The following is a 26,271-nucleotide window of genomic DNA, read 5'->3' on the forward strand; positions in this document are numbered from 1 at the left end:
TCTGGCCTCTTAATATGATTTTTTCCAAATCTTTCCATTTCCTGATTGCAGCATAGAATTCCATGGTATATAAGTACCACATCTTCTTGATCCAATCATCTACTGAGGGGTGTCTGGGTTGGTTCCATATTGCGCTATGGTAAATACTGCTGCAATGAACATCATTGTGCTAGAGGCTTTAATATGTCCTTGTTTCTGGAAATTTTGGGTAAATGGCAAGAAGTGGACATCGAGCTTTCTCAAGGCTAGTGTTCTATCATTTGAGGCACAGCACCACACTTCTGGCTTTTTTTTATGCATATGGTACCAAGGAATCAGATCCAGGGCTTCCTGCATGCCAGACAAGCACTCTACCACTAGGCCACACTCTTGGCCCTAACATTATTTTTTTAAATTATTTTTTAAAATTTAATTTAAATTTGATTTTATTTATTAATTTTTTTTTTTTTTTTGCCAGTCCTGGGGCTTGAATTCAGGACCTGAGCACTGTCCTTGGCTTTTCCTCTCAAGGCTAGCACTCTACCATATGAGCCACAGCACCACTTCCAGCTTTTCTATGTATGTTGTACCCAGGAATTGAACCCGGGTCTTAGTGCATGCTAGGCAAGCACTTTACTTCTAGGCCAAACTCCCGGCCCCACAATTTGTTTGTTTATTTATTTGTTTGTTTACTTATTTATTTATTTTTGTGGGTCATGGGCTTTGTTCCTGAGCTCTTGTCCCATGGCTAACACTATCCCTGAGCCACAGCCCCACTTCTGGTTTTCTAGTGATTAATTGGAGGTAAGAGTCTCATGTTCTTTAGTGCTAAGACTGGCTTTGAACCTCAATCCTCAGATCTCAGCCTCCTGATTAGCTAGGATTACAGGTGTGAGTCACTGTGCCCAGCCCTAACAGGTTTTTGTTGTTGTTGTTGTTGTTGTTTTTGCCAGTCCTGGGCTCTACCACTTGAGCTTCAACATCACTTCCAGCTTTTTTCTATATGTGTGGTACCGAGGAATTGAACCCGCTCTTTGGGCATGCCAGGCAAGCACTCTACCACTAGGCCAAACTCCCGGCCCCCAGTTTTTTCTTTTTTCTTTTTTTTGCCAGTCCTGGGCCTTGAACTCAGGGCCTGGGCACTGTCCTTGGGCTTTCTCAAGGCTAGAGCTCTACCATTTGAGCCACAGCACCACTTCTGGCTCCCCCCCCCCCCCCCCCCAGTCCTGGGCTTGAGCTCAGGATCTGAGCCCTGTCTTTGGACTTTTTCAAAGCTAGAGCTCTACCACTTGAGCCTCAGCACCACTTCTGGCTTTTTTCTATGTATGTGGTACCGAGGAATTGAACCCTGGTCTTTGTGCGTGCTAGGCAAGCACTCTACCACTACCACTAGGCTAAACTCCGGCCCCCCTAACAGTTTTTTAATGGAATCTTTTGCTTAGGTGCCTTGAACCTAGTAGTTCACGTTTGTTGTTTTTTTGTCTTGTGTTTTGTCTTTCTTTTGGCTTTTTAAAAGAAACGAGGGACAAATGAAAGTAAGTTCTAGCCAGGTATTGGTGGCTCATACCTGTGATCCTAGCTACTCAGGATTTGAGGATCCTGGTTCAAAGCCAGACCAGGTGGAAAAAGACCATGAGACTCTTATCTACAGTTAAGTGCCAGAAAACCAGAAATTGTGCTATGACTTATAGAGTGCTAGCCTTGAGCAAAAGAGCTCAACGACAGCTCCCACCCCCTGAGTTCAAGTCCCATGCCCCCCCTCCCCACAAAAGCAAGTGTTCCTTATTTTTTGATTTCTAGTTTCAAAAGAGTCTTAAAAAGCAAGATTTATTCAGGGGCTAGGAGTTTGGCTTTGTGGTAGAGTGCTTGGCTAGCATGCACGAAGACCTAGGTTCGAGTCCTCAATACCACATACATAGAAAAAAAGCGAGAAGTGGTGCTGTGGTTCAAGTGATAGAGCTGCAGCCTTGAAAAATCCCCAGGACAATGTTCAGACCCTAGGTTCAAGCCCCAGTATTGGCAAAAAAAAAAAAAGATTCTCTCTTAAATATAAGAACAATCTATAAAGAACTGTCATTTCAGTGTCCAAGGGGCTATTTCATGTCAATTTTTCAAAGATTTTATGTGCTTATAGTATATCTCATCATTTGGACATTTGATTTTCTTTTTTTTTTTTTTGGCCAGTCCTGGGCTTGAGCTCAGAACCTGAGTACTGTCCTTGGACTTTCTCAAGGCTAGAGCTCTACCACTTGAGCCTCAGCACCACTTCCGGCTTTTTTCTATATGTGGTACCGAGGAATCTAACCCTGGTCTTCATGCATGCTAGGCAAGCACTTTAACCACTAGGCCAAACTCCCGGCCCACATTTGATTTTCATATCTAAGAAAATTACACACACGGCTCACCTTCAAATTACTTAAATATTTTAGCACACATAACAGTGGAATATTAGTAGGTGAAAATAGTTCTGAATTCAACTTTTTAAAAATATATTTACACTTGCTGGATGCTGATGGCCCATGCCTGTAATCCTAGCTATTCAGAGGGCTGAGATCCTGGTTCAAAACTAGCCCACCTGTACAGGAAAGTCCATACGATTCTTGCCTCCAAGTAGTCACCAAAAATCCAGAAATATATCTATGGCTCAAGCAGTAGAGCATAGCAGCTTTGAGTGATCAAGCTCAGGAATAACACCCAGACCAGGTACAAACTCTGGTAGTAGCATGTGCACACCCATGTGTGTGTGTGTGTGTGTGTGTGTGTGTGTGTGTGTAGTTTAATTGTATTCTATTTTTATTTCTAGGATATTCCTTATAATAATGAAACTTTTTCCTCTCTCCTGTAGAACTGGCTAGATCCTGCAAAAGAAATAAAGAGACAACTTCGAAGTGAGTATTTATGTAATTATACTTGAAATTATTAATCTTTCTGTTTTTCATCTTTAATAAAATAGGCTAGAATAATAAAGTAGTGAAATGATCCATTTTTTCTATATACACCATCTCGAAAGTCAACATATTCATATATATGTGATCTATATCTATATATAGATCTATAGATAAATAGATCACACACTGATCTATTTACAGAAGTGTGATGGGCTAGCTACGTGTGATGGTGCATACCTATAATCCTAATACTGAGGAAGTTCTGGTATGAGCTGTCTCCAAAAACCATATTTTGAAAATTATCAATATTTTATCATGATTATATATCACTTTCTCTTTAAGAAGGTTTACTCTAGGTAGACCTAGTAAGTGTCTTGTCCACTTCATCTTGGAAATACAGGTTTTCATTGATCATCATATCTTTGGCCCTAGGGGCATTCATGATGCATTCTTTAGTTGTACTAGAGTGAGGACTCCAGGGGGGTGAAGACAGAATAATCTTTGCAATTCTCTTTTACTAACTTCTCTGCAGCCCATTTGTTTTGCATCCAAGTCCACTTTACATTCTCTTTGAGTCTGGATTTTCTCATTAGGCTTCTTATTCCTTCATTCTCATTTCCTGATTTGCTCTTATTGAATTCCAACCTGACATGAGGTGTTCCTCCTAACCAGCCCAGCCACCCCTGTAGGGTATGCCTGTGTAGGTTACCTTGCTGTGATAACAGAGCCAGGAAACATTACCAACATGGAAAAATCTCTAATTTAGTCAGAGAAATCTCTTAATATACTCACAGCAGTAGAGGACTGAAACAGGAGATGGCTAGTGAGTCATGAGGGGGTGGAATGTTTTCACTGTAAAACAAAATTGGAAAGGAGGTAAATTCCTAATTACTCCTTTGAGCTTGTAGGATTCAGAGCTTTCCAGGGAGAAGCCATTTCTCTGAGAATTCACCTGCAAAATACATGACAATTTGTGTTTGGCTGTGTTACTTATAATCAAAACACTGGAATAAATCTGTACTTGAGTTTTGCCCTTTTTATCTACATCTCATTTGAGGATCTTCTATTTTCTTCATTCCTATTTCTTTCTCCAGTTATTGATTTTAGTTTTATCATTCCTTTCCTTCTTCCTTTTTTTATTTTGATCATGCGCTTCCCTCTTCATTTTTTCTCTTCGGATTTATCCTTTCCCTTACACTAGGCCCTTTTATTAAGTGTCTGATTTTCCAAGAATGGAGGAGTGTCTTAGGATATGGCATTTTTAGTACTAATACCCCCAACTGTCCCTTGCAGCCTGGCATGGTTATGGCGTTACTAGCTATGCTGTTTTTGTTTGTTTGGTTTGTTTTGTCTTTTTGAAGATTTTATTAACATTGATTTTTTACATCATATTTCAAACATCAAGTTTAACAAATAAGTATTCAAGAGTGGGATCTCCATATGCAATCATTGGCACTTACATTTAAGAATGAAATTAAAATTAAGCGTAGTTTTTGCCAATCTTAGGGATTGAACTCAGGGCCTCAGCACTCTCCTTGGGCTTTCCTCACGGCTAGAGCTCTACCACTTCAGCCACAGCACCGCTTCTGGCATTTTTCTATGTATGTGGTCGAGGAATCGAGCCCAGGTCGATGCTAGGCAAGCACTCTACAACTAGGCCAAACTCCCAGCCCTTGGTCTTTTACTGTCATTCTTGACTTTCAAATATTCCTTTTCTCTTTTTATTATCTCAATGTTTTATTCACTTACATCATTATATTTATATATCTATATTTACTTATATTTTGAATTTTTTTCAAGATAGGAGAAAGGAGCATGAGGAATATGTAGATATAGCTACATCATATTAACATTATGGAAGAAACTGTACCAGAAATGTTTAGAGCTTTTTCCCCTGCTCTGTAGTTGTCACGTGCTCTGTGAAGTGCATGCACTTTCTTGGAAACCAGACCTGCCAGGTGACTTAATCATAGAAGTGGACAATCTCTGGAATCTGATTGATACATCAAAGACGTGTTGTGTTCCCTTTGGTTTGGTTTTGGTTCTTGATTATATATGTATACTTATTTTATCTCACAGCTCTTTTCTGCTGGATATCATCTTTTGGGAAAAAAAAATTGAGTTTGAAAGCTACAGATGTTGGGAAAACTCTTGGAAGGCAAAACTCTTGCTGATTATGAATCAGGTTATGTTTTGACTATTGTGGAAATAATTTTTATAGTTTTCCATGACTTTTGCCCTTGTGGTTTGGCCAGATATCACAGTAACAAATAGAACCTGGCTTTTTAGTTTTTGTTTTGTTTTGTTTTCCCCTTTGGTTGTGGGGCTTGAACTCTGGGCCTGGGTGTTGTCCCTGAGCTCTTCAGCCCAAGGCTACTGCCCTACCCCTTAAGCCACAGAGCCACTTCTGATTTTCTAGTGATTAATTGGGGATAAGAATCTCATGGACTTCAGTGCTGGGGGCTGGCTTTCAACTTAAGATCTCAGCCTCTTGAATAGCTAGGATTACCTGTGTGAGCCACTGTGCTGGGCTGGCTTTTTAGTTTTTTAAAGTGCTGCAGGTCATCATGAAAGTAAGCAGAGGTAGAAAATGAAGTTTTAGCCTTATGTTGACTTCTTTATACTGTGCTAAGATATGTGAGAGAACTTTCCTTTTACCTCTTCTATGTTACCACCTCTTTTCCTCCCCTTCCCTCTCCCTCCACCTCCACCTCTACTATAATTTTGTTACCTTAAAACCAAAAAGCAGTTAGCAAAGATAAATACATGGCTTAAAATATTTTTTTAAAAATGCAGACACTAGGCTGGGAGTTTGACCTAGTGGTAGAGTGCTTGCCTAGCATGCATGAAGACCCGGGTTTGATTCCTTGGTACCACATACATAGAAAAAAGCCAGAAGTGGTGCTGAGGCTCAAGTGGTAGAGCTCTAGACTTGAGCCCAAGCCCAGGACTGACAAAAAAATACAGCTACTAGTTTTGCATATGATTAACAGACAAACAACCCCATATCTAGCTTATCTTTCGGTTGCTAGATAAAAGTAGGCATAATATGTAGCTGAATTCAAAGCAATTTTAAGTGTTCTTAGCACAAAAACATGAGGTAAATTAACTCAATTTGGCCATTTTACATGTAGTACACATTTGATACATACTGTATACTGTAAGTACATAAACTTTTTGTCAAAATATTGTTGAGGTAATTTAGAAGTAACACCCTAAAATGTAGGTGTTCTAGAAAACACGAGTCTGTGGTCATGTAAAGACAAGCATGTGGTGGTGTTAATACTTAGGAAACAAAATCAACAAGAATCTATTAAGAAATCATAATCCTGTGATGACTTTGCTTGGTTATGGATTAGCAGTCACCTCAGAATGCCTATACATATAACACTGAAATAAGTTCCTAGAGTTTTAGCAGGATTACCTTTATTAATATTGAGTTAGAGTCCTACTAGAAGTACATATGTGTAGTAACTACCCACTAATCTGTTGACTTTTGAGTGAGAAAAACAATAGTGTGCCTGCAGTGATGGGCAGAAGACATAATAAAAATGAAATTGAAATTGAAGAAATTTTCAAGTCTGTAAATTAATAACCATGAGGCCTTACATATACATATGTACATACACACAAATTTTTTAAAAAAGATATTAGCAAAACTCTAAATTCAGGCTAACAATTACTTACGTTCTTTTAGGAAAATTATCTCTCTCTCCTTTTTCTTGGACTTTTTTCCTTTTTTTGAGCCAACCAAAACATAGCAGTATATTGTTAATTATAAATAACAGTATTCAAAATGTCATTCATGACATGGTTGGTTGACATTTAGTATTGCTGGCAAGGTACAGAAAAGTAAATGTTGTATACCAACTTGTACTCTGAAAACCTGGAAATACTTTTGTTGACTCAAAAGTATTTTGAAGGTTTTCCAGATACTCCTTTTTTGAGGATCTCTTACAATACCCACCAGTCATTTCCTGAAACAATTATTATGGTCACTTGGTCATTATTCCCCTTCTTAGACCACTATAGAACTCTTCTGGATTTAATTTAATTTAATTTAATTTATTTATTTATTTATTTATTTATTTTTACTTTATTTTTCATCTTGCTGAACATTGTACCTAGGGCCTTGTACATGCCAGGTTCATGCTACAGCATTGAAGTACCATTGAAGTATCCCCAGCTTCTGATTTGTTTAGATGGAATTTTGCTAAATACACTAAATCTTGAACTTGAGATCCTTTTGAAATCCTGGCTCTTTTTTTTTTTTTTGCCAGTCCTGGGATTGGGCTCAGGGCCTGACCACTGTCCCTGGATTTTCTCAAGGCTAGGGCTCTACCACTTGAACCACAGTACCACTTCTGGGTTTTTGCTATGTATGTGGTACCGAGGAATCAAACCCAGGTCTTCGTGCATGCTAGGCAAGCACTCTACCTCTAGGCCAAACTCCCGGCCCCTGTTGTTGTTATTTTAAGAGTGAGAATACTGGAAATTAGGCAAAGCAAAAGTTATCTCACAAATATAACACTAAAGAGATGAATTTTAGGTCATTAGGCAAAATAATGATCTCTACTACTAAGTATTTTTATTTTTCAGCAGTGATATTATTATTCACTTAATTTATTGGGTAGATCTTACTGTGTGGCCCAGGCTGAGCTCAAAGTCATGACAATTCACCTTCCTGAGCACAAGAGGATATACCATCATGCCCCATCTCTTGTTATTTAATAGTGGTTATGAATTTTTCATTTCAATTTTGTTTTATAATAGTCATGGTCCCTAAGAAAATTCAGACTGATTTATTGTGGATTAAATGGTGTATAAATCTATATAATTAGTTGTTTGGATCAACTTGTTTTGATAAATGACCTTGATGTTTCATAATTATAGATCTTCCTTGGCTGTTCACTTTTAATGTGAAGTTTTATCCTCCTGATCCTTCTCAACTTACTGAAGATATCACCAGGTATCTTATGTTTATATTTTGAAATTAATGTTTTCTAAAATTCTTTTATTTCTGTGGGTAATTCTTTTATTTCTGTGAGAGATTGAAAATCAAAGCAATTTTTAGATAAGTTTCTTTGGAAATGAGATGAATCCCAAATAGTATTCAGTATTGCTAATTTCAAAAATTTTACTTTTTCTTAGTTTCTCCTTTTTAAATTTGAGTAATAGAAAATGTGTAAAGATAATATCACTGGCAGCAATTGCCTTCAAAAGGCACCGATACTTAGTGGGTCAGATTTTATTGCTAAGATGTCTTTTATTATCTGACCTATATGTGTGTTGTGTACTTACCTTGTATATATAGTTGATATATATTTATATTTAACCTCATATTATTAGGTAAATAAATGAAATGAACTTTAAATGTCCATTAATTAGTCCATTTTCCTTCTAATTCTCTCTCCCTCTCCCATCTGCAAAAATAAAATGAACCGGGTAGAGTTTCTCATGTAAAGTCAGTAGCTATTTTATTTTTATTCTCTCTGAATCATTTGGGCTATAAGATCATGTGTTTAAATTGCAAATACAGGATTCAGTTTATGGACAAGAAAGCATTTTGATCCTGTGTGGCTGTATCTTTGAGTGGTCATCAGAGAGCACTGTGAATCAGCAAGTGCCTTGATTTTTTTTTTTTTGTGGGTCATGGGGCTTGAACCCTGGGCGCTGTCCCCAGCTCTTCAGCTCAAGGCTACTGCCCTACCCTTGAGCCAAGCCTCACTTCTGCTTTCTAGAGGTTAATTGGAGATAAGAATCTCAGGTGGTGGCTTTGAACCTCAGATCTCAGCCTCCTGAGTAGCTAGGATTATAGGAGTGAGCTCCTGGCTAAGTGCCTCGATTTTTTAACTCCAGTAGACTGAGGTGAGGAAGTGATAGGACTCAAATGGCAATTCGTGTTTTTAAGTTATTCATATATCCAAGGAAGACTGTTGTATATGTACTCTTAAAAAACGAGGGTCTCAGTGAAAGATTTTTGTCTCTAGTTCCTATGTCTTTGATACTGATACACCAAGTTATATAGTCACTCTAAAAAATGTGTAATATCCATGTGTGTGAGCTAGAGATGAAGGAAATTTCCTTCCAGGGTTGGAAAAATAAAAGGCCTTTGTTCTGCCTTGTTGCTGAATAGGAATGTACTAATTAATCGCTACAAATATACTGATTTTCCTCTGACTGAATTAGCTTTAGCTATTAATTGGTAAACAAAAGCTTTTGTAACAGCACAGAGAGCTGCTTATGCAAAATAAACTCGTGACAGGTTGGCATGCAGAAGATACCTTTATTGAAGGAATGTTTGAACAGTGCATGGAAGGGGGATTTATGACCCACTACCCTTTGTGTACCCACATTTTTCCTGTTACTTATTGGAGTGGGTAATAGGATAGTAATCCTGTGGCGATAACTGCTATTTTGCATCCACAAATAGGGCTTGAGCAGGCTCTTGTGGTGCCAGGAATGAGAGGTTGTTATGGTCACTTAAACGCCTCAGTGGTATAAGGAGATCAGTCCACTGCCTAGGCTTGGGACTGGCAGCCTCAGTGACTGAGATTTCCACTGTGACTTGAATGACTATTAGAAGATAGGGCAAGGCTTCCAAAGAATACAATTCAGTGGTGTCTGAAGAATGGGGCTGGGAAATTGAGAAAGTTTTTTTTGTCAGTTTTTTACGATTGTGAGGCCTTAAAACAGGAAGAGACCAATATAAGATGTAGAGACAGTAATATAAAGCAATAGAATTGGAAACACTTCAAAGTTTCAAAGTGCCATAAGACTTGTAGAATTAACATTATTTTTCATCAAGGAATTTGAAGATAAGTTGCAATCACAGGTTAAAATTTACTTCCTTAACGTAAGTATAATTAGACTCACATTGTTCCTAGAGATCAAGGAAGCAATACAATGCTTGGAAATACTCAAACTGTGAAAAGATTTTATTCTCTCAAAAAACCTGAATCCTTCCCAGTACTCTGGCATGAACTTTGGTAACTGTGGAACTATGAGATGATCATGTGCCAGTAGATTTAGTAGTAAAATGGAATATACCTGAATTGAACTGTAATGCTCTGGTAGGATTTCTCTGAATCACAAGCACTGAAGCTTGTATTAGAGGCAAGTTGATTGTGTTCCAAGAGATCAAGAAGAGCATGGAGCCTTCAAAATCCAGGGTATGCAAAAATGTCCATAGGAAAAAGATGACTAGTTGCTAGTAGGTATAATAGTCTCTACAAAATCGGGATGCTGGCTAGCATGGTGGCTCACGCCTGTAATCCTAGCTACTCAGGAGGCTGAGATCTGAGGATCAAGGTTCAAAGCTAGCTGGGGCACAAAAGGACTTGAGCCTCTTTATCTCCAATTAACCTCTTAGAAAATGGGAAGTGGGGCTTGTCTCCAGGGTAGGGTGGTAGCCTTGAGCCAAAGAGCTCAGGACATGGCTCAAGCTGTGTTCAAGCCCCATGACCCACCAAAAAAAAAAAAAAAAAAAAAAAACCCGAATCAGGATGCTGCTGTCTTATTTTTGGGAGGCTGGTGGAGATCTTAGCAAATGGTGAACTTTGATATTAGTATCAGTTTTTAAAATGTCACCAAAATGCCCATCCAACACAAACCTTATTCTTTTGCATGTAAATTTAGTGGGCAGCAAACATTAATTTATTGTAGGTATAATAATCCACTTGAATCATTGAATGAGAAATGGATATTGTGACTGTCGCTACTGGGTATTGATTACCTAGTACCACACCATATATTTTATTCTGTAGTATCTTAGTTTTACTGATAATTCTAAAGAAAAGTAGAGTTCTTTATACTTTATAGGGAGCAGATTAGCCTCAGGTAAGTATTTCCTCCAGGTTACAAAGTACATGTTCCAGGGTTCTCTGAAACTAGTTTCTCTACTTATCAGTGTTTTACCCAAGGGCTGCAAAACAGATTTAATTGTAATTGTTAGAAGTCATTTCAGGAAAAGAAGGAATTAATATGGAAAACAAGATAGGTGAGCAAGAATCTGTGATCTTTTTTTTTATTGCAAATGGTAAGAATGCAGTAATTTTTTGCATTGCCTTTATCCTAGCAACTTCCTGGGGTGTGTTCATTTTTATTAGTTTTTAAAATCAAGGAGACAGTTTGACAGGAGAAGGTTAAAATTTTTACTTCAGTCACAAAACTCTTTGTTGAATAGTAAACAAAGGTTTAAATATTGCCAGACTAGCAGTTCGAAATTTTTATTGGCTTGGCTTTCTGGACTTAGTTTCATCTATAAGCTACAAGTCCAAGAAGCAAAACAAGGTTTCTTACTAGAGAAGATTGTATGTCTATGGATGTATGTATCAATAAGATATATTTGTTCTCAAGGTAAAGTTAGAACTTAAGGAATTATGACTGCTATAATGTTAACTAATTGTTCTTACCCACCCTTTTCTTTCTCTGCTCCTCACAGATACTTCTTGTGCCTTCAGCTACGGCAGGACATTGCCTCTGGCCGCCTACCATGTTCCTTTGTGACTCATGCTCTTTTGGGATCCTACACACTGCAGGCTGAACTTGGAGACTATGACCCAGATGAGCATGGCAGTGTTGATCTCAGTGATTTCCAGTTTGCCTCCAATCAGACTAAGGAGTTGGAAGAGAAGGTGGCAGAGCTGCATAAAACCCACAGGTTTGCTGACTTGAGGGCTGGGGAGATTGGACATAGCAAAGTTAAATACTTGGAACAACTGATAAATGATGTGGCAGCCTGCGGGATCATCCAGTTTTTTGTTTTGGTGCTTCACCTAGTACTAATCAAGATTCCTGCAGCCCTTTCAATGCTTTTATGTTATAATATGATATGTTGTCTTGACACCAGATGCCTTCACATATTGAAAAGAATCCCCAGTGCCATCCATAAACACATACACAGTAAACGCACATACCTACACACTTATGTGGAGTTTGATAAGAAGGCCAGGAAGATGATGAAGTGTATAGATTTGAACTAGAAGTGTGGTTAGTTGTAGATACAGGAATAGTAACTAAAATGTTTAGGTGGGTCTACTATCTACAGAAGCTGGACCTGTGGTTTAGATAATAATTACTCAAATTATTTCATGCTATATATTTTCATATATGCAAAATTTGATATTTAGTACAAGGTTTATAATTAGCTACGAAATTAATACTTTCATGTTGTAAAACTGTAATAGTCTAAAATGAGGCAAATGATGCCAAAGGGATCTTTCAGAAATTCTTGTTAAATAGACCAAATACATTGACTTAAATTAAAAATTGTAGTATTTTTATTAACTTCATATAAATTTTATGTCATACTGTTACTGTGTAATTTTAATTTCAAATGTCAGGTGCTAAAATTCCTTGATTATTGTGATGACTAATGAAATATATATCCCTAGTTGGATTATATCTAGACACTTAAACACATTTCTTAATTTTTTTTAGAAGCTTCAATCACTTTTTTTTATTCTCAGTTTACTTTTACACTGTACTTAAAATTGCTAGAACTTTTGTTTTTTCTTTTTGGAAATAATAAGCACCATTTTTAGATAATGGATAATGGTTGAGGTCTGCCTCTTTGCATTGGGGAAGTTAAGATTAGAAGATCTTGAGAAGTGGGGGTAGGGTGGTAGCCTTGAGTTGAAGAGCTCAGGGACAGTGCCCAGGCCCAGAGTTCAAGCCTCATGACCCACTCAAAAAAAAAAGATTAGAAGATCTTGAGGTGGAAAGTTGAACGGTCTTATTTTCCTGCAGGCTTAACCTGGTTACTCTGTGTACCCCCATGTAAGAGCTCACATGACCATCCTTCCATTTGAGTACATTTGCTTTGCATCTACCCATAAGATAATACTTTTTTTGTGTGTGTGTGTGTGTTTGTTTATTTTCAGGGGCTTATCTCCAGCACAAGCCGATTCACAGTTCTTAGAAAATGCAAAGAGACTTTCTATGTATGGTGTTGATCTGCATCAGGCCAAGGTATAGTCAGTGTAATGGAAAGTAGCATCATTCCAATGTATTCGTGACATTTCAAGAAGGCTCCAGTTTCAGAGTACCTTAGGTTACTTTGGGAAACAAGCTATTGTCTTCGCTTGATGATCTCTGTAATATTTCTTCAGTAGCAATTATTACTATGATGTTAGATGTAAGGAGGGACCATTTGTTGGTCTCTTTCCTTTTTTTTCTTCCTTTTCTAATCTTTTTTTTTTTTTTTTTTGTCAGCTCCTCAACTCAAGGCTAGTGCACTACCCCTGGGCCTGGGCACTGTCCCTGAGCTTTTCAGCTTGAAACTACCACCCTACTCCTTGAGCTACAGTCCCACGTCCAGTTTTCTAGTGGTTAATTGGAGATAAGAGTCTCAACTACTTTGGTTCCTGGGCTGGCTTTGAACCATGATCCTGAGATCTCACCCTTCTATGTAGCTAGGATTACAGGCATGAGCCACCTTTCCTAATCTTTTATATTACCTATTTGTAGGGTCTTATAAGACATGCTATCAATTTATTTTACCTATTTTGCTTTAGCTATTTCAAAAAGAGTCTTGTGTTTATTTGGCATATGCATATTGCTACCATGCCCAACTTCATATTGGTTGGGAAGTAGTCTTGTGGACTTTTTGCCTAATCTGCCATGTAAGAGTGATGCTCTTCAAATTAGCTAAGATTACAGGTATAGTTGCTGTGCCCAACTCATGCTTTAAAAAAAAATTGCAATTTTACTTGTATATTTTAGTTCAGTGTCTGAAAGTAGTCTGTACATAGCTACTAACCATGTCATTTAACCTAGATTACAATCCTACTTTAGTCTTTGAAAATACCTTTAACATACATACCTCATTTAACATGTAAACATGTTTATAACTACATAAAACAGTGAAAAGGATAACCTAAATCTAATTAATCCTACTAGAGGTCTAGTTGATCTTCCTAATCCTTGAGTTTTTTTCAGCTCATTTTCTGTATGATGTAAGCAGGCTGGGTTAGCCATGAAGCAAACAGTATAGAGAGCACTGATCTGAGAACAGAGGGACTCACACCCTGCTTGTCCCTGCTGCTTTAATGTCTCTGCCCTGTCAAGTTGCCGTATGTAATTTTTCAGGGAGATAGAAGTGCCGACGATTGGATTTAGGGCCTTAAGCTTGCTAAAGAAGTACTCTATCACGGAGCCTCAAGGCCTTGTTCTTTCCTTTGCTTACTTTTGTGAGTCATTAGGAACTAATTCTTAGATATCAGTACTATAGTTTTATAGTTCTTTTTTTGGTAATTGTCCAGTTTACAAAAAAAGAAGAAAAGAAAAAATTAGTCTCTATTAAAAGATGTCAGTTCTTACTGTGAGGTTAAAGAGCAGAACATTCGTTCTATTTATCATCCATTAGGTTCATTTGATAAGGCAGATAGTTGTGATTCATCAAGCAGAATATCTGTAGCAATTTAACTTTATATAGTTTGATGTTTTATTTGTGTGACTGTGTATTTGAGTGCTTATTTTTTTTTGTTCAGACCAAATCTTGTTTTGTAGTCTAGTCTGGTCTTGAACATTTTGATTGTTATTCTTCCGCCTCCCAGATACTGGGATTTAAATACATATCATCATGCCCAGCTAGTTTTGTGCTTTCATCAAACACCCACTGGGGAGCAGTGGGTCTATTGCATCTCTACTGGGCAGCTTCCTTGAAGCACGGTGAGGAAGAAGACTGAAGGAGGGTGCATGTGGTCATTTTCCTGATTTTGCTGTTGAGTGCTGGAACTCAGTCAAGATTAGGAGATTTTTTTTCATCCCTTTTATCTGTAATTTCAGTTACCTCAAATACTGATAACTCTAAAGCACTTACGTGGAACAACGAAAAATCAACCAGTTTACTTTATGATTGATGTTCATTTTTAAGTCAGATGAAACAACTTCTTTGTGCTTTTGTAAAGATTATTTTAGGCTATAGGTGGTTTTGTTCAGTGTTTCAAATGAGGTTTTTGTTCTCAGTTGCAGTGAAAACTTGCTGTCTTGGGGCCATCTTTTGCAATCTCCTCTGACTCTGTGCAGAGATGCTTTTGGCAAACACATTCTTTCCATTTTAGTGCCAAGTTTCTTGGGCACCTGTGCATGATTCATTCTAACTATCCCTGCTATTCCTAGAGAGAGCTGTGGCTGCCAGGTTATGAGTAGTAAAGCATTCTTATAGTACAGATTTCCTCCCTCCCTCCCTCCCTCCCCCTTTTTCATTCCTTCCCCCGCGCTCCTCCCACCCCAGTCATGGGGCTTGAACTCTGGGCCTGGGTGCTGTCCCTAAACTCTTCAGCTCAAGGCTACCACTCTACCCCCAGAGCCGCAGTGCCACTTCCAGTTTTCTAGTGGTTAGGAGATAAGAGTCTCATGGACTCAGTGCTGGGCTGGCTTTGAACCGAAATCCTCAGATCTTAGCCTCCTGAGTAGTAAGGATTACAGGTGTGAGCCACCACGCCTGGTTTGTACTGCTTTTTTAAAATTTTTTAATTGTCAAGATAATGTATAGAGGGATACCCCTTCTCATGTTTTTGTCCCTGTTTCCCTCCTCCCACCCCCTCCCAATTGTACTATTCTTTTTTTTTTTTTGCCGGTCATGGTCTTGAGCTCAGGGCCTGAGCACTGTCCTTGGACTTTCTCAAGGTTAGAGCTCTACCACTTGAGCCTCAGCACCACTTCCGGCTTTTTTCTATGTATGTGGTACCGAGGAATCGAACCCGGGTCTTCATGCATGCGAGGCAAGCACTTTAACCACTAGGCCAAACTCCCGGCCCCCAATTGTACTATTCTTTTTAAAAATTAATGTAATGTGAAATCTCTCTTCAAGTGAAAAAGAATTCATTAAGCTCTCTTGTTAGTAAAAGGGAATGCTGACAACTGATTTTTGCATGCCAAAGACATTTCCTACCTCTGCAGGCCTAATTTTAATGTGGAAGTTACTGCATCTACAGGAAAATTTCAGGCCTTTTATGATATTCCATGCATTTTATGACATGGGGTTTAAGGTTCTTGATAATTCTGCATATGCATATTCCATGTCATATATTAAGAGAATGAAATCATTCTTACTAATAGGTCAGTCTTGAATTTGTCTCAGCCTTTTTTTCCCCTAAGAAATTGTTTTGCTTTGATGAATTCTGAATTTTTTCAATTTTAGTTATTATGAAAGAGTTTACGTCTCCCTTCATGGATAAACATTTAGTTTTGTATTTTGTATATTTGTAAATTGTATATTTGTATATTGTGTATGTTAAGTCTTTAGCACTGCTTGAAATAAGAGGAGATAGTTTTTCATGCTTTTGTATAAATTTGGTGTAAAAAATCTTGTGATTATTCTAGATTGTTATATATTTTAAGTTTTGGGGAAAAACTTTTAATAACTTTAAAAGTTGTGTACAGTCCTTTGGAATATGCCAGCCAACAGAATGCTTAATAGACTAGTTGTCAGCACTTCAGTGATTGAGAAACTGCTTGAAAGAATTCAAAGTTTTCTGCGCTATCAGCCTAGAAGAGAAATTTTCTGTGAGGGATTAGTGTGTTATAAAATGTAGGCATAATTTTAATAGGTGTCAGTTAACATAATCTGAGGTAAGCTTCCTTAAGGGGAAATGGAACGAAAGCACCTTAGGAAAGGCAAAGTGGTCTCCAGAAGAACATTGTATTTTTTATCTATCTCTTCAAGTAATCTAAATTCAAATTGTTTCCTTTCTTCTTTATTAGCTTTCAGCAGCTTTTGAAGACCTATGAATCGTGCATTTTTAGGAATAATTTTTCATTAGTCATGTTGCTTAATTTTGGCAAATCTAACTATTATTGTAGATGAATATATTTAGGACGTGTCTTCTATTATTGGTATTAACTTTATCCTGCCACTAAAATTTAAATACAAGCCTGTTAAGCTGGCTTATTCATAGTCATTGCTTGTGGGTCTCTCTAATCTGTGTGACTTTCCCAGTTCTAACTGGCTAAATGTGTTTTGCTTGGCAGGACTCAGAAGGTGTGGACATCAAGCTGGGCGTTTGTGCTAATGGGCTTCTCATTTACAAAGACAGACTGAGAATCAATCGTTTTGCTTGGCCGAAAATCCTGAAAATTTCCTATAAGCGCAGTAACTTCTACATTAAAGTTAGGCCTGCAGAGGTAAATAATGCCTTGGGCATACCTAATCAGTTGTCAGCATTCCCCTTCACAGGAGAGCTTAATGAATTCTTTTTTCACTTGAAGAAAAGAGCTATTGTGCATTTTATGACATGGAGTTTGAGGTCTTTGATAGTAATTCTGTATATGCATATTCCATGTCTTGTACAGAGAGAAAGTAATGTGCGCCTGGCACATGGGGTTCATTGTTTTTACTGAGTCGGCTAAATGATGATAATCAATAGAAAGGTGATATAATGCATTTTGGTGAAGACTAGTCTGTTTATATGAGCAGGTAATACTCAACTCTCATAGAAATAGCATTAAAGCCTATGGACAAATTCGTTTATATGACTACATTATATCAATATTACTTTCCTGGAGAAGAATTACTTCTCCCATAAGCAAATGAATGCCTGTTTATCAGTAACTTCCAGTCCATGCTGATCTATTTTATGATCTATTCCAGCTGGAACAATTTGAGAGCACCATTGGATTCAAACTGCCAAACCATCGGGCAGCGAAAAGGCTATGGAAAGTGTGTGTGGAACATCATACTTTCTACAGGTAACATAGAATCCTGGAATTGCTTTTTGTTTCTCAGTGTATTAAGAGATGGTGGAGTCTAGTATGGTAGATGCCTTAGCCCCTTGTCTTGGTACACATGTTCCATCTGTTACATGCAGTCCACCCAAGTTATGTTCTGTTATTGATACGGAGCTATAATCAGTTTTCTTGCCTGCTGCTATCACCCATCTTCGATTCAACTGTTATTAATTCCTTTTAGTTCAACTTCTTTCTCCAGCCAGTTTGACCCTTAATATCTGTCCATTAGGCTGCTTTGTAAAAGTGTTTGAACCTTTTCAAGTCCCTGCTGTCTTTGAGCATCCAAATTTCCCAGTCTCAACAGACTGGGATAACTCCTGTGTTCTGACCTCAGTCCTGATGTACTGTGCTGTCAAGTGCTACCTTAATCAGTACTCCATAGTGAAATAAGCATTTCTTCTTTCTAACAGAAAGATAGACTTGGCCTCCGTGAAATTCCAGATAATTTATAGCATTAGCAAAATCCTTAGTGCACATATGCAGCTAAGCAGTCTTTTCACTTCTTTTGCCCTCCCAAATGTTACTCAGTCTTTCCATGTCCTCTGGAATCCCCTGCATACGTACTTTTCTTCAGACACTCTCCCACTGTGTAATGCATTCTAAGGAAAGGTCAAGAGTAGACTCCTATTGATGTTCTTTCTCTTCTCTTTTTGTGTTTAATTTAGTATCATTTCCCTTGCCAGTTCTCTTTACTCCCTTCCTTGTCTTAAGGAAAGGATACTTTATTTTTGTGCCACTCAAATGGATCCTGCTTGACAAATTATTTTCTAGTAGCTGAAAATTGCTTTCTTTGGCCATGACTGTGTTTTGCCTTTTTTTGTTTTTAATCATAATGCCCAGAAGATCTCCATTGAGCCACAAGCTAGTCATTTTTTGCTTGTCTTTTCTTCCAAATTTTTCTTAAAAAGCATATTTTTTAATAGTTTGATTACCATCATTTCTCTCATTTTATGTCACCATTGTTGATAGAACATTATATCAAGCTTATTTTAAAAGAACTTTGCTCTGAATTTGAGCTCTAATGACATTTGCCCACATACTAGCTATGTAATTATGGTTAAATTACTACCCTGTCTGCTTCATCTGAGGGTTTCTTGCTTTATACTGCATTATTTCTTTTTTTTAATATTTTTTATTATAATTAATAGAAGGGTTACATGATATTTGCCAGATAGAAGGTGCATTAATTCACATACATTGATACCCTTTCACATGTCTTGGTCCCCATTACCCTCCTCCACCCCCCCCATCTTGTTTTCCCCCGCTTCCCTATCCAATTTCAAATAACCAAATAAAATTATATCCGATATATCAGATAACAAAGTGAGATACTGTAACAATATGAGATAACCAAGGGACAGCAAAAGAGCTGAGAGATAACATAGTACCTTAAGGACAATAATCATTCATTATATGGCTTTTGTTTCTATATCCTAGAGGTCCTTTCAATTAGCTTCATACAATATATATATATATATATGTATATATATATATATATATTGCATTATTTCATTTGTTCATTACATCAGTGGAGGAAGCTGCTACCAGGAAGGTGCTTGTAAAGGAGAATAACAACGAGGCACCTGAGCAGAGGTCAGAGCCTGCCTATATGCCTTATTTCTATGCCATTTGTCCTCCTCTAGGCAGAGTTTCTGACATGCAGTAGTCCTACAAAATCTCAGGCCTTTCATGTTTTTACTAATAACCATAGACTTCAGTTTGTTCCTGTCAACTTTTGTGATAATAATTAACAAAATTGTTTTTAGTTTTGTAAACTTCATATAATGTATAATGATCCTAAAGCCTTATAAAACATTAGGGAAAGTAATGGATGTGTCCATAGAACGAGTTAGATCAGTGGGTTTCCTTGTTTCAGTTTTTCACAAAAATTTCTTTTGGAAATTACCAGGCTTGCAGCTTGAACATATTAAAAAAACAAACAGATCTTTGTATTCATTGATAACTAGTCATCTAGACTTATATTAGTAGAACAAGAATGTAATAATGAACTTACTACTCTTTGCTTGGTTGTTTGCTAAAGCCTGCCATAATTCTAAGAGATCTGCAGGGATTTCTTCTTTATAATATAGTTTAATGAAAAAATTGCTCTTATCTACACTTTTCATATGGACGAATGAAGAAGTTAAGAAACTTGGTAGAAGCTGGGTGTGGTGGCTCCTGCCTGTAACCCTTGCTACTTAGGAGGCTGAGATCTGATGATCAAGGTTCAAAGCCAGGCCAGGCACTAAAGTGTGTAAGACTCTTATCTCCAATTAACCACCAGAAAACTGGAAGTGGCTCAAGGGTTAGGGTGGTAGCCTTGAGCTGAAGAGCTCAGGGACAACACCCAGGCCCAGAGATCAAGCCCCATGACTGACAAAAAAAAAAGAAAGAAAAAAGAAAAAAAAAAGCATGGTAGATCGTATACATAGAGAAGAAATTCAAACCCAGGCAATAGGAAACTCTTTTAAAAGTTTTGTTAAGGGGTACCTACTGTGCTATACTTTGCTTTTTTCTTTACTGGCTAAGCAGATTTCTAAAATAGGGTCTAGAAATACTTGATACAACAAAATAAATGACTTAAATGACTTAAAAAATCAACTTTTATTGTAAAGGTAGTGTACGGAGGGGTTATAGTTACATAAGACAGGTAATGAGTATTTTTTTTTAACAGTTTTACCTCTTCCTTCATTTACTCCCAGTTTTTTCCCTCTTGACCTCCCTCCCTCCACAAGTTATGTAGTTCAATTTCAACATAATATCTAGTGAGTATAACTTCCTTGGAAAATGATAGTAAAAGTATTGGAGTTTTCCACATTCTTGGATTATGAGTTTAAATCTTAACAAATTGTTTAACAGCTCTGTGATGACCTTTTTGGAAAGGCATTTTATTGATTCTTGATCAGATTATAAAGGCAAGATTAAGTCGAGAAGAGTTTGACTTGAAGGAAGTTTAAATTCATTCATTGGGAACCCAGAGCTGCACAGAATTATGCTGGAAAGATGATTAGTTATGTCTAACAGATCTACTGCCTGAGTTCTCTTCTTTGTGGGGAAGACTCAGTTGATGGAACAGATTCTTGAGTTAATATTAAGGTTTTGCTAATGGTAGTGGATTTTTAGTTGGCATTTTTTAACTAGAAAGCAGGAATTCAAACATGAGTTTATATAAAAGATTTAAGCCAATACACATAAATAACCCTTGATACACGTTGAGAACAACTGGTCTTTTGGCTCAGGTTGAGAAAAACATTCTTGCATGCATGAGTGTTGTCACTATCATAAACCTACAGATATTCTTAAATATTGTTTTTCATTAAAAAAATAAAGTCTTAATTTTTCTCTTCTTTCTTTTCACTGCTAGGCTTGTGTCTCCAGAGCAGCCACCAAAGGCTAAGTTCCTGACCTTGGGATCTAAATTCCGCTACAGTGGCCGCACACAAGCACAGACTCGCCAGGCAAGCACCCTAATAGACAGACCTGCACCACACTTTGAGCGCACCTCTAGTAAAAGGGCCTCAAGGAGTCTAGATGGAGGTAAATATGTTTAAAATAATTTTGGACCTTATTCGATAGTCAGTTTGGTCAGAAAATGATAACCTGTTTGCTTTTGTTAGGAAAATCTTGACAGATTCAAGTGGACATATATTGTGGATTTGTTCATGAGCATTTTGATAAATATATATATGTATATATTTAATTAAATCTTGATACTAGGGTATGTTTCATATAGTTTTATGAAACTATACGCAGAGCACAGAAGAGAGCTCATGATTGTGTTTTAAACAAATGTCCACATTTACGGATCTAGTTACTTAAATTTGGTGAATTATTAATGTATATCAACAACTGAATTATTTTCCAAATCTGAAAAAATGTGCCAACCCATGTGAACATTTCTCAGGCCTTGTCTCTTGACACAGAGAATTTATACAAGGGCTGAATAACGGCAGTCAGTGTTGTTTAATGCCTTGAGAACTCATTGCTTTTTGTGGAACAATGTTTTCAGCCTTTGTTTTAAACTGTGCATTCTGTTATTCTCATATTGCAAGTTTCAGAGCTTAAAAAGAGCACTAAACCAGCGCACTTTCCTTGGGGTGTATAAACTACACTCAAGGAAACCTACCATCTTGTTTGAGCAGTTACTACAGAGGGTCATAGGAGTCTGTGTCTGTATCTGAAAACAATACTTTTTCTTACAAGGAAAAGCAACAAACATGACACAGTAATCTATTATTTTTCCCTTTGTGTTTTGGACACTGTAATTCATCAGATGGGCAAGTCATCAAAAGGGTTATTGTCATTGTGAAAAATAGGAGGCTTTTCATGCCAAGACATGACTAGACTCTAGTGAACTCTTTGATTAGAGCTTATATTCTTTTTTTTTAATCCCCTCAGTACAAAGGATCTGTAGCCTGGTACTGAGCTTTATTTACTTCATTTGATGTAAGTGTTCTTTTTTAGTTGTTGTATAATGTTGTCCGTCCCCCCCCCCCCCCCCCCCCCCGCAAAATATAGCCTCAGGGCCCGAGTACTGTCCTTGCTAGAACTCTACCACTTGAGCCACAGCACCACTTATGGCTTTTTTTTTTTTTTTTTTTTTTTGCCAGTCTTGGGTTTGAGCTCAGAGCCTGAACACTGCCCTTGGACTTTCTCAAAGCTAGCATTCTACCACTCGAGCCTCAGCATTATTTCTGGCTTTTTCTATGTATGTGGTACCAAGGAATCGAACCCAGGTCTTCACACACACTAGGCAAGCACTCTACCACTAGGCCAAACTCCCGGCCCTTGGCTTTTTTCTACATATGTGGTACGGAGGAATCAAACCCAGGTTTTCGTGCATGCTAGGCAAGCACTCCACCACTAGGCCAAACTTCCGGCCCCTAATGTTGTCTTTTTTTCTGTTTATTTTTTGCAAGTTAAATTAGAGTAATTTGGATATATTTGAAGTTTGGAAAATTAAATTCATTTGTGATTACAGGAAGTATAAAATGAATGCAGTATCTAAAAGACCCAGTGTGAAAATTGAAAAGCAATCTGGAACAGCTATTTATCTCCTCCGAGATTAGGACACTGAACCAAAAAGGAGGCAAATCAGTCATTTAAAAGATATGACAATCAAAAAGTCTTTGAGAGTGGGGAGGCAGTCATTTTCTGAAGAAGATACAGAGTAGGCATACTGCTTAGAAAGGATCGTCTAGTGAGAAGGAATCTGAGGAAGAAGCAGTTCAGATGAGACTTGAAGATAGGATGAGTAAGAGGCAGCTGTGAGAGAAGAGTTAATGGTAAACTGTTCAAAGTGAGCGAAAGTTGTAAAGTGAGGAAGAACCTAATAATTTAGGAATAGAAAAAAGGCGAATGATAGGCTAGGTAGGTTGTGAAGAATGGTAGGCATTCTGTTCATTATAGGAAGCTATTGTGGAGTGAGTGTGTGTTTGTATGGGGGATCACTATGATTTCTTGTTGAAAAAAATCATGTTAGTGCAAAAGATCAATTAGAAAGGATCTGTAATAGGAACAGTGGGGGAGAGAGTGACAGTTGGCTTACTTCAGGTAGGACTAGACCAGTTAGACAATTTCTTTCATAGGAGGGGCTTAGTTCCTGAGCCTTTAAGCCTCCTAGAGTTTATTGGCTCCAAAGTTTAAAAAAAAAAAAGTACAACTTGAAATTGTTGTTTTAAAAAGAATACACATTTTGTCAATTTTAGTTTGTAACTTGTTTTGAATTTGAAATTCATTGACATTTCAGCATCATTATATTTGAAGCCTTATCTAGGTCAGATTTTCTTTTTGCAATAATTCCTTTTTTTATAATGAGTAAGGGCTTAGAAATAAGTTAAAGTTATACACAGTCATATATTTTTCTATTAGTAAAATCTTTTCAGAAGTTAAGCAGTCCATTATAAGGTGTTACTTCATCTTAATGTTTAGTCATTTGGTGTGAGATTTAAATACTGTACTCTTGGGGTTTATAAAGACTTCAAAGGTGAGATGGTAGAAGTAGAGATGGGAAGAATTTATCACACTTAGAAATATATCCAAGTATCCTACCGAAATTGCTGGTGTTGAGGGAATGAAAGAAGAGCCTATATTTATAGGTTTCTGGATTGAGCAAATGGGTACAAGTGTGAAGGTAGCATTCTATGGAAAAGGTAAGACTGGGCAAAAAAAGGAAAGGTAGAGGCATGGATCAAGAAGTACGTGATCTGCAGACAGAAAAAAATTGTTGATGCTTTAGAGACCACGCAGAGGTGTCTTGGGAGATTCTGGACTGTAAGTGTGCCTCAAATGGTAGAATGTTCGATAAGTAGTTACAAGGCTCTGACAAGAAATAAAAAGTTGAAGTTTATTAAACTACCTGATTCTGAAAGTCTCCTGATTTGGTATTTAAAGGTTCCTTTAAGGAGGACTTATTAAGATGTGGTGTAGCAAATTATCTTGACCACTGGATACATATTTTTTTTTGCTATGGGATGATTTAGGGAGAAAATATTCAGGGAGGATTACATTAATTACATTGTAATTTTGACATTTAGCCATTTTAGCGAATGCTAGAGCTCCTCCTGCTGGCAAGTTCCACCATCTGCACATTTTTCAAATGTCTGTTTTGTGCTAAACTTGAGATTATGATTTGAGTTTTAAGAATAAATTTAAGCTAGGTGCGGCGGCTCATACCTGTAATCCTAGCTACTCAGGAGGCTGAGATCTGAGGATTGCAATTCAGAGCCAGCCTGGACACTAAAGAGTATGAGACTTTTATGTCCAACTAACCACTAGAAAATTGGAAGTGGCACTGTGGCTCAAGGGGTAGGACCAGACCCAGGAGTAGCATCGTAGCCTGGAGCTTAAGAGCTTGGGGACAGCGTCTAGGCTCAGAGTTCAAGCCCCACGACAGACCAAAGAAAAAGAATTAAATTTTAGTTTATATGTTAATATTTGCAGGCTTCAAGCAGAGTTCTTTTTCCTCTCATGTACATGCCAAACATTTGTTTGAAGAGGGATATGTTGTTTTAAAAAGTTTGTCTTTCATAGTATTTGTTTTCTTTCTCCCATACGTAGAAGCTAGATCTAAATTAACTGGAGCATAATAAATTATACAGGTTATACAGGTCTCTAGATATTCCCACATAGTGAGACTAAAGCAGGATTCCCTTAGGAGAGGAATAGGAAAACCAGTAACTATGTGCATCTGATCATACAAATAATACTTGTTTTCATTTCCTGGAGTCATTTCAATAAGCTTTTTCTTTTTTGTTCTGTTTGGGAGTGTAAAGGGAGACACAGAAATAGAGGGACAGAGTGAACAAATGATGCAGCACTGGTACTCACTGGATACTATATTGAAAAGGAACCATATAACTGATGAGTAGGGATGGAAGGGAAACACTGAGAGAAAGCAGGGGAAGAGATGTCCAAAAAAGGAATGTACTCTTCACCTGACTCGTGTAACTGTAACCCTTTGTACATCACCTTAATAATAACAATAAAAAAACATTAAAAACCAAAAGTAATGAACTGCCTTTTGTAACTTCTAAAGTAATCCAGTGTTGTCTTTCTTCTAGCTCTGATTGGTGCTGTGGACCAAAGTTTTATGAAGGATTTTCCAGGTCCTGCTGGGGAAGTTTCAGCATATAGTTCTGGTGTTATCAGCACTGCCATGGTGGTACAAGATGGGGACAGCAGGAGGGATATCAGAAGCCCAGCTAAAGGTTCACATGTGCAGCTCATTGAAGGAAAGGTATGGCACACTGGTACTATAGGCTTTACACATATATTTAGACCAGAGATTACCTGTTGAATTTTCTACTTCAGAAGTTAGATATTTAGATTTTAGCCTTTTTAAAAAAATGTTGATGTATTTTCCCAATTTGCAAATATATTTATGTTCTTGAGAGTTTGAATTCTTTGCCTCATTTTGATTGATGCTCAGGCAGAGTATGTTTCAGTATAAAAATACATTAATGAAAGTAACTCACTGGCTTTCCTGACTTTATAATTTGTCTTAACATTGAATTACCAAACTATCAAGATGATGATTTGAAATTTGTTGCAAGTAAGTTTTAAAGTGTAACCTGTTTATTGATTTAATTATGTTGATCTCGGTGTGTTTTTTATGAAAATGTGGCTTCTATGAAAATTTGTTTCTTTAATAATCTGTAACTAATGAAGAAATTCTTAAGTGATGAGTAGTTGTTTGGTAGAAATTAGGTAAGAAATTCATATGCTGTTTTGACTCTGCACCACAGTGACTCTATAGAGAAGCACTCTACATCGTGTTCTCTAATTAATCACCATTTTGTTACTTTGGGTTGTAAAGTCACTTTAATATTGACTTGAAGAGCCTTTCTTCATATCTGCTTTGCATACCTCACATAATGCAGTTTATTAATACAATATTGGAAGTTAGCTTGCACACAAAATCATTCTGATTTATATTGTTTTCTAAATTTTAACTTTGAGACATTAAATGACAAAATGAATTGATAAAGGAAGGGCCTGCTAAATGAAGTAGTTGCCTGTGCCATTTTAAGTCCTGGGTTAATGACATCGAACACCTACCATGGAGGTGGGGTTGGCCAAGTGGGTTCAAAGATTAGAAAAGATTTCCTGATCCTTATGGGGAGGTTTACTTACTATTCTTACTCCAGAAGGACACGTGCCTTCCACAGGT

The 26,271-nt window shown here is 37.4% G+C and overlaps 1 protein-coding gene across 14 annotated transcripts in view; it reads left to right on the forward strand.

Annotated features, from left to right (window-relative positions):
* Epb41l2 (erythrocyte membrane protein band 4.1 like 2) overlaps positions 1–26,271 on the forward strand; it is a 163,571-nt gene that overhangs the window by 106,653 nt on the left and 30,647 nt on the right. For all 14 annotated transcript variants that reach the window (XM_090338136.1, XM_090338122.1, XM_090338128.1 and 11 more), the window contains exons 5-12: positions 2,825–2,867; positions 7,761–7,836; positions 11,311–11,529; positions 12,752–12,839; positions 16,845–16,997; positions 17,464–17,561; positions 20,965–21,137; positions 25,163–25,338. In XM_090338136.1, the coding sequence (XP_090194262.1) occupies positions 2,825–2,867; positions 7,761–7,836; positions 11,311–11,529; positions 12,752–12,839; positions 16,845–16,997; positions 17,464–17,561; positions 20,965–21,137; positions 25,163–25,338 (1,026 nt within the window). The remainder of the gene's footprint in view (positions 1–2,824; positions 2,868–7,760; positions 7,837–11,310; positions 11,530–12,751; positions 12,840–16,844; positions 16,998–17,463; positions 17,562–20,964; positions 21,138–25,162; positions 25,339–26,271) is intronic.

Source organism: Megascapheus bottae, chromosome 8 (genome assembly GCF_031878675.1).
Source record: "Megascapheus bottae isolate mThoBot1 chromosome 8, mThoBot2.hap1, whole genome shotgun sequence".
NCBI lineage: Eukaryota > Metazoa > Chordata > Mammalia > Rodentia > Geomyidae > Megascapheus > Megascapheus bottae.